Raw genomic sequence first — 9,442 nt, 5'->3', positions numbered from 1 at the left:
GCGCCGTCGCTTCTCGCACGTCCTGGCGGGGGCGCTAGGTGATGACGCGCCACGCAAAGGGGGCGGAGCACGCTGGTGACGGAAGCAGGGGTGGTGGAGGACCGAGCGGTCGGGCTGCCGGGCTGATTGGTTTGGGTGTCTGGACCGTGAAGGTAGCGCTGCTTGTCCCGCGCGGCTACTTTCCTCTAGCTGCCCACAGTCATAGTGGTTCGCCCAGGACGCAAGGACCCCTCAGCTGGCTTGCTTAGGAGAAGACGCGGCCGCCCGGTACTTGGGACTCGGGCGTCTCGGACTGCTCCTCCTGCCGCTGGGGAACCGCCGGGTTGAGCAGCTGGGAGAAGCAGGCCAGAGCCGTCTAGGGCCTGGGGCCCGGGGACCCGTGGAGGATGAGCTGGCTCTTTCCCCTGACCAAGAGCGCTTCCTCCTCCGCAGCCGGGTCCCCCGGTGGCCTCACCAGCCTCCAGCAGCAGAAGCAGCGCCTCATAGAGTCCCTCCGGAATTCACACTCCAGGTGACTGGTCGCTGCCTCGCCGACCGGAGGAGAAAGTAGGGCGGGAGGGTGGGCTGGTCCTCGCCACACTCACAGCTTCTCAGGCCTACTGCCCGCCAGCTGCCTCCTTTTGACCTATTCCCCTTTGTCCTGAGTCACCCCCTTGCTCTCCTATCCCTGACCCATGTTCAGGATTTCCTTCTGGACCCTTTCTTGCTCTCTCTTGCCTCACCACGGCTCAGCCCTTCCAATTCCGACTTACTCATCCCTCCTGACACATCACTGCTGGTTGTAATCTGTCTTATGTTCTGTATCCAATATCCCTTTCTTTGCTTCCTCACTAGCCTTTCCCCTTGCCCACCTGATTGCCACGTTGGCAGAATTGTCAAAGTACTCTACTTGGCTAAAAAGAAGAGTAATCTCCAGGTTTCACAGAGTGTAAAAGTTTTTGGAGGAAAAAAAAAAAAAGTAACAAAAGGAAAGAGAAACCAAAGGTTTTAGTGAGTTCTTTTCGGCTGGGAATGACAAACTCGATCGTCCTAAGTCGTTAAGATTTACCCTCTTCCCACAGCCTCCCCCAATTTGACAAACTTCCAGTCTCCATCTGTCACTTTATTATTCTTGCTCCCACACTCAGGAATTGCCTTCTATTCATGTTAATTTGCTGTCTTCTTATGAGTTTGTCATTTCAGCATGGTCAGGTTAGAAATATATTGCAATTCAAATTATTTCAGAGGTTTTTTACTGTAAACTTCAGCCTTTTGCAAATGTTTGTGACCTCTAATGGATTACAAAATTTGGAACTGCCTCTTTATATGAATTGTGCAAGTTTCGTTACTGAACAATGTCACAACATGTCTTTTAATGTAAAGATGCCAACATCAGTCAAACCCAAGTCTTCTTTAAATGGACTTTTCATGCATTTAAAAAATATATGAGGCCATAAAATTAATTCCTGTCGAATGAGCTCTTAAGGGCCATTTTTTTCTGTCACTTTAATAATTTTTCCCAAGCAAGGAAGTTACAGTGTAGAGTAGTTTTAAATTAAATATGTTGTTAAAAGAAAAATTCACAGCAAAACTAGTATGGCTAAATTAAGGGCTATTGCTGATTGAACTTCAGATGTTTCTCAGTTCTTTGTCTCAATTGTTCTGCTTGTTGAGAACTTTCGAAAGGTGAAAATAGTGCTCGCTTCGGCAGCACATATACTAAAATTGGAACGAAAGGTGAAAATATACGGTATTGAACAGAAGAGAGTGTCATGCCATTTGTTTGAGTGGTGGCTTTGTCATAGAGTTCTTAAAAATCAGTCTTAATTTTTTTTTCAAATCAGCCTTATTTTCGTGTTCTGTCTTAACCTGTAAGAGCTACTGTTACAAGATATGCTTATAAAATAAGTTGACTCATTTTGAAGGAACATAACTAAAGCTTGTCTTCTTAGTATCACATTGGAAGACTGTTTATATACTGAACCAGTACTACTGTTGCTAAAATAGTAGAACCACACCTTGGAATTAATTACTTTAAAGTCTTTAATAGATACCGTTGAATATTCTCACTGCTGGCAAATTTTTATTCTTTGAGGTTGGCGTTGACTTTTTAAAATGCTCTAAAGCCTCTCGCTGCTAAGGGCAGTAAATAAGGGAAGTAACTGATCTGAAGTTTCTTGTGGGTTTTTTTGGTCTCCCAAATAAGGTGACATTCTAAAATAAGATTTGCTAATCTAAGGAGTTCTGGAATTGGCTTAAGCTTTTAAGTTCTTTTATAAAAATACTTGTAGTTTCGTTTTATTGAAATATTTCACATTTATAAACTATACTTGGATAATTCTGGGGACGATTAGGTCACGTATTTCCAGTTTTCAGAGAATAGTACAGTGCCAGAAAAAAGTGTCATCCATCTGTTCTTGTTAAATCTGCCATTTGAACTCATGACATACATTTTAAAGCTAGTTGGTGAAAATGATCTGTCTATGCAGTATATGACAGTATGTCGCTTCAGTAGCCAAATTCAATACTACAACTTATAAAGATTTTTGTTCAGTAAGACACTGTGATTGGTTAATCTGAAGGTGCCCTCTGCAAAAGTTGAAAGAGTATTTCAGATGATATTTTAACGAGTAACACAAAAGCTTCCTAAATTACGAATATCAATATCTCGTTGCACGCGAGATTAGGCCCACTTCCCTAATGTTTCGTACTCTATCCCTTCTTCAGATGTAAGGTCAGCAGCTCTTTCCTAGCGAGGAAAGTATTCAGCTTCTGCCCTCCTCGGTAACCCCGTTCTTTCTTACACCTTCCAACTCTTACCTTCTTTTTTAACTCCTTACAATTAAAAAAATTCCATTTCAGGGAATAGTCTGTTTGATTCCCTTCCTTAAATGAATGTAAACTCCTTTTTTAGGTACTTGAGGAAATTTTTACCTCATCTTTCTCAGGCCTCTCCTAAAGTTTAGCTGCATTTTATGTGTATTTCCTCATGTTAATCTTACTGGTAAGTCAGGGCAAATGGGAAACTGTCATAGATGACAAACAAAAGTTTTAACCAAAGCATAATAACATACTTGTCTGGTATGAAAATGGAAACTGGAAGTTATGTAGGCTAGGCTCAAGTAATAGATTCCACCTTCTGAATAACAGTGATCACAGTATTCATTTTACCACTAACATTCCTATCTTTGTGGGCAGGAGTAGAATTAATTCTGTTGTTTCTTCTACTTCCTAAAGAAGCACACTCTGAAGGAAACTTTTGGTTTCCCACCCTAATCCACCCCCCTCTGCTTATTGAAAGAACAACAGTTTTAATCTGCTTTCCCAGTCTGCAGGATCACATACTTAAGGGAGGCTGTGCTCTTTCAACTCCAGGAGACAAATAATGACTGTTTAAGCCAATCATTTACCCTGCAAGTTATTGTGGAAGCAGGACTCTTGACCTAATCTCGCTCCACGGGAGTTGGAGAAGTCGGCTGGGGAGCTGCTCAAAACATTTTCTGAGTAATAGAGATGTCTAAAAGGAAATTCTTCTCTTCATGGGACATCTGGAACTGCTTGGATCACGAAAGGCAGGCTAACTACTGAATATGGTAGAGTAGAAAGATGGAATGTTCATGATAATAATACTGTGATGCTGAATTAACCAATTTTGGAACGTTTGATGACTCTGGACTTACTCTTCTTCAGGATTAATGATCCCTTACTGTTTAAGCCCCTTTCAACCTGGGTTTTCAATTACAGGACTTGAAATTGAAACTATCCCAAGTGATACTCTCTAATCCCAATATTTAAAGATGCTTCAAGAGTGAAGCTGTTAATTCTTTCCCTGCATTGTACTACAATCAGAACATACTGAAAACTGATGGTCTTAACAGTTAACTATTCTAACTATCCTGGTTTCTCCTCTCTTAACAATATTTAAGTTAATTAGCTATTTTCTTTCTTTAGCTCTAAAACAATAATTTGGAGGGGTGTTGGAAATGGTAATTAACTATGTAATTTCAAAGTTATACAAATAGTAATCTTTTTTTATTACCTTTTAGTTAGGGATATCAGGTCTCAAGTAAAAGACTTGTGCATTCATTTAATAATAACATGGTAATTCTGGTGCTGTTTTTATTTTATATTAAATAAGAAAATCTAATTGGGAGTTATTACGTTTGTCAGAATTGCTTTTTTTCTTTTTCCCTATATTATGATGAATAGTCTTAATGAAAGAGGCTCTGAACCAGCAGTTAGGAGTCACTGATAGATCATTAACAGCATTGCAACACTGGATGCTCGTGTAACCTTAATAGGCCTTAGGGACCCCTGAAGTAAGAGGATTAACTGCCTGATCTCTTACTGCCCTGCCCAGCTGTGAAAGTCTGTGTTGGTTCCTCAGGTTCCTGGATACGACCACTGTCTTAGAGATAAAAGACAAAATGAATTTGAGCAACATAAATGGAAGTACGCAAAAGTCATTGACATTGGAAAAAGCAGCCTGACTTAGGTGAATGAAAGCTTTGTCATCAAACTGACCTGGATTCCAGTTTGGCTCTAACACCCAATGGCAATGTGACCTTTTGGCCAGTTACTCAACTTCTCTGAGCCTCCAGTTCCCATCTGTAAAATCAGGAATTGTGATTCCTGTCATGAATGAAAGAGTGTTAATATTTCAGTGTTTTATATGAACATTTATTAGAGTACCTGGTACAATGTGAGCCTATGGCGAATTACATTCCTGCTTTCTACCGCATAGAATCAGTATGCATGGAACCTTTGCTTCTTAGCCTGTATGCGTCTTGCCAGCTTATTGTTTGTGAATCCTTCACAAGCCCACCTATAACTCATTTGCCTCTGTCAGGAATACTTCTGACTTGCCATTCAGTAAGCAAGTCCGTTTTGGATAGTTTCCTCACAAATGAAATGTACCTGTTTTGAAGGATTTTAGATAGATCACATGTAAGGAAACTAGTAGGTACTGTGTAAATGACAATGATTTTATTTTTGTTTCTTAAAAATAATGGTGCCAATCTATATAGTCTTTGAAAATTATTTTGAAATTTTCTTTGGCTGCCAATCCCTGGATACCATTATTCTGATTGCCCAAACCTTTAGCCTTATAACTTCCTTGGAGAGTCTCCTACTGTATAGTTTTCTACCCTATAACTGTTAAGTTTAACCCCTTGCTCACAGTTAATAAGACTTTCTCCTCTAACCTCATAGGTTTCTGAGTAAACCTAAATTCCATAATTTTTTTCTATGGATTTAAGTGTTGGCTCAGAAGGACTCCTGCATGAACTTGGTAACACAACAAATCTATAATGAAAGGGTATGTGTATGTGTTTTTAATCTGTTTCAATATTACGTATTTTTTAAAATATGGGTCCATTGCTGGCATGTATAATTTGAGATTTTTTTATTCAAATACCCAAATTTTCAACTTTCAAAAAAAAAAAAGACATTATTTATACAGCACTTTTAGACTCATGACAAAATTGAGTAGCAGATTTAGAGATTTGCTATATAGCCCCTTCCCCCTCCAACTTTTCTTTTAAAATAAAGAGATCTGGAAGATCTGACAATAGTTCTTCCATATAGCAACATTTGCTTTGACCTGGGGAGTAGGTGCCTCCTTCCCTGGGCTTTCCTGTCTCCATTTCCCGGGTTACAGTTACTCCCTATTGTACTACAAGCGATGGTACTTTATCTTTTGTAAGTACTTGAGATTAAAACTTCTTATGGAAGAAAATCACCTTAATAACTTGTTACAATAAAAAATCCTACAAGAATTTGCTATGCCTTAGCCTATGGAAGCTGCAGAGGTCTATAAAATGTGAACTCTGTGACTCCATAAAGAAACATTGAGCTCTTACAATGAACTTTAAAGTGATGTATGGCAAATAGTCCCATAATTAAATGAATCTTAATTTGATATATTATCTGACATAGTCCATTTATAACCAGTAATTAAAAATTACAGTTGCAGAGTATATGACATAATGCATCATAATACTATTTAAGAAAATATTTCCTAAGTGGATCGTGACAGCTCAAGTACTGCCTCTAGTTAATTTTCCCCTTAGTAGCATCAGTCCATACCTGTTTTAAAAAATTAAGCATACAGTTTTTTCCCTATTGCTAGTTAAATCCAGCCACATCCACTCTTCCCTTTCTCCCCCTGAACTCCTTCCAAGCTGTCTACTGTCTGCTCCCTAAGTCAGAAACCTGGTTATCCATCACTCAGTCCATCCCTACTACACTGGGTTCTAACTATTTTTCTGATTTCAGTTTTAATTTTTTTCTTCTACATGGCCACAAGAATAACCTTTCTAAAATTCAAATTTGACCGTATATTCCTTTCAGTAGTTTCCTGATTCTTGCCCAGAAAAGCCCAACCTCCTTAGCTTAATGCCTAGTTTTCACAGAAGATGGTGATGTGACTGATGGAAAGTGTCAACAGATTGTTAAAAAACAAAAATCAACTGAGTTAAATTTGAAGATCTATTTGGCTTTATTTAATTCATGAATTGGGTACTATCCTATCTAGCAAGTAAGTAGAGGGGAGCTCCAAGGAGTTGTACAAAATGGAAGGTTTTTATACGAAGGAGAGTGGGGCAAGTAAGTTAGTAGCAAAAGAAAAGGACTGTTTCAGGTAAGGTCACCTTCCCTTAGGTGGAAGGGCAAGGAGTTTTATTAGGTAGATTACTTTAACAATCATTCCCTTTTTGATCAAATTCTCAGCTTAACCAGGAGTTGTGGTCAAAATTTAAGGCATTAGTGCCTCTCTCAGCTGTGGCTCTGAAGTTCAAGAAGTTTTTGTTGTTCCTTCTTGTGACATCCACAGGTCTTGGCTTTTTTGCTTAACACCTTGATACTGTAACCTGAAACTGAACTCACCTCTTGGGTGTCGTAAAAAGATAGAACCACCTGAAAGAGTGGAAAAGGAAGAATTTTATTTGCAACAAATAAGGAAAACACTGGAGATATTTCCCAAAGCAGTGTCTGTCTGAACAACAAAATTAAGAAAGTTTTAAGCTAAGGGTGCATGCGTATTGGTGGAGGAGCCTATCAAAGGAGAGTTCAGTACAGAATTGGCAAAAGTCACCCTAAGTTGACAGAGGCCAAGTTGATTGAAGTTACAAGGACCAGCAAGGGTCAGCATCATTAATTCTCTGGCTCCAAGTTAGTCTGCTGTCCCCGTGCTCAACGCGGAGGTAAAACACTGCAAAAAAGGGGCACCTGGGTGGCTCAGTCAGTTAAGCGGTCGACTCTTGATTGCGGATCAGGTAACGATCTTACAGTTCATGAGATCAAGCCCCAAAGAGCCTGCTTGGGATTCTCTCTTTCTCTCCCTCCCCTTGTCCACCCCATTCTCTCTCTCTCTCTCTCTCTCTCTCTCTCTCTCTCTCTCTCTCAGTAAATAAATAAGCTTTAAATCCTGCAAAAAAAAAAAAAAAAACAAACAAACGAAGAAGACTCAAGAAAGAATGTGCCTTCAGTCAACTTTTTTTTGTACTTTTAAACCAACACTGGGAGGTTGATTTATTGTCTCTGATCTGGTTAAGCTATTTCCTCCCTGGTAGAGAATGTTGCTTTTTGCATTCGCTTTTCTTTCCTTAAAATCCTTAACTACTGAGGTTTTTTGCATTCCTTTGCAATCCAAATGCCTTCTAGGAAGTTCTGCAAGAAGTGCTCCTTGGGCAAGTAGAGCTAGTTGATGGTGTACAGGTCAGGAAAAGAGGTGGGGGCCTAAAATGACTTTTCTTTTGTCTCCAAAGCTATGTCTCATCATTGTTTTTCCAGGGATTCCTGACTATTTGCCTAGAGTATTAACAGGGCACAGGGTCTTTCTCTTCACTTCTCCAAGGTTCCAGTCTCAAGGAGATCATCTACTTGGTACTTAGCAACCGCAAACATGCATTTAAAGCTTTTGAGAAGATACAGTTCACCAGAGAGATTTTTATAATAACTGTAAACAGGATAGTTCCCAGTGTTTGGATTACACTTTGAAGCCATGTTCCCCAAAACCCAAACCAATCAAAGAAAGACCATGTTGGGGGCACCTAGGTGGCTCAGTAGGTTAAGCTTCTGATTTCAGCTCAGGTTGTGACCTCACGATTCATGGGTTTGAGCCCCACATTGGGCTTTGTGCTGACAGCTCAGAGCCTGGAGCCTGTTAAGGATTCTGTGTCTCCCTCTCTCTCTGCCCCTCCCCAGCTTGCTCACGAGCATGCTTTTTCTCTTTCTTTCTCTCTCTCTCTCTCTCTCTCTCTCTCAAAAAATAAGTAAACAAAACAAAAACAAATAATAAGAAGAAAGACCCTGTTGAAGGAATCTCCCTTTTTAGGACAAGTGGTTTGCTCAGTGATTTTATATAATTTTCAACTTTCCCAGGAGTACTAATCCACCTACAGCAGGTGAAGTTGGCCACAGCAGATAACCTCCATACTCAGCTAAAAGATAATCATGGGATATCCTATTGTTAAGAACTCTGGGGGTGGGGGGGGAAGAACTTTGGCTGGAGAATGCAAGGATTTTTACTGGACAGCTATTGCTTTAGCAGTGGATTCTGCAATTTCAGGAATTAGGAAGCTCCTGATCATAATCTCATTTACATTTATCCCTAGCCAGGGTGGTAGGGACCTGCCAAAAGGAGTGAACATTGAATCATGAAAGCCTCCTGGTAGGTCCTTTCTAACTCAACAGTGTAAATTCAGGGGAGTCAACCAATGAAATGTATTATTTTGATTGTGAAAAGTTAGGGGCACAGTTACATTTTCTCCTAGCCTGAAATAAAAGTTTGCTATAAATTTCAGAGGTTTACCCCCATTAGTAGTGACCAGGCAGATACAGATGAGGGTGTTATCTTTGCAGGCAAATGCCAGAATAAAGGAAATGAAAAGGAGAAAGGGTTTCATGGTTTCATGTTTAAAGTATGTAAGTTTTGGTATGTTGCCTTGGGCAGAAGCGGTCTCCCTCAGTGTCAGCTGCTTTCTTGTTAATTTGATTCTGAGGTCTCCAGCATCTTTTAGTTTTGGAGCATTGGTCAGGAGCATTTAGTAAGGATCCTTCCAATAAGGCTTAAGTGCTACCTTCCTCTGATGTTGTTTTCAGAATACTCAGTCACCATGCTTTTAGGATAGGATCCATTGAATTGGGATCTGGAAAAGATTTTTTAACGTGTTAATGATAGGTTGAGCGTAAGACATTCGAGGTTTACAGTAGTCGGTTATACTAACATGAGACAAGGGATCAACAGAATGTTGTATACCAGTAGGCATTGGTCTACCAGTGACTGTCTCATGTGGAGTGAGTTTGTTTTCCAGATGGGATACTGTGAATAGCCCACAGGATCAAAGGCAGTACCTTAGGGAAGTCCAGTAGTTTCAAGTTTGGAAATTTTAAATTTAAGCATCTCATTAGTTCTTTTGACCTTGCCTTATTGAAGGTGATAGAGATAGTGAAAATTCCAAGA

The 9,442-nt window shown here is 40.0% G+C and overlaps 1 protein-coding gene across 2 annotated transcripts in view; it reads left to right on the top strand.

Moving 5' to 3' along the window:
• The first annotated feature begins 97 nt into the window (after nucleotides 1–97).
• The window catches only part of VPS37A (VPS37A subunit of ESCRT-I), a 46,107-nt gene continuing 36,762 nt past the window's right edge, over nucleotides 98–9,442 (top strand). The window contains exon 1 of one of the 2 annotated variants that reach the window (XM_058720089.1): nucleotides 98–511. In XM_058720089.1, coding sequence (XP_058576072.1) covers nucleotides 387–511 — 125 coding nt within the window. In that variant the 5' untranslated portion in view covers nucleotides 98–386. Of the gene's footprint in view, nucleotides 512–5,276; nucleotides 5,297–9,442 lie in introns of those variants that run through there. The other variant, XM_058720090.1, reaches the window with a different exon arrangement.

This window comes from Neofelis nebulosa, chromosome 3 (genome assembly GCF_028018385.1).
Source record: "Neofelis nebulosa isolate mNeoNeb1 chromosome 3, mNeoNeb1.pri, whole genome shotgun sequence".
Classification (NCBI taxonomy): domain Eukaryota; kingdom Metazoa; phylum Chordata; class Mammalia; order Carnivora; family Felidae; genus Neofelis; species Neofelis nebulosa.
Note: the sequence above shows the minus strand (reverse complement) of the source record. Positions and strands in the feature narration are given on the sequence as shown.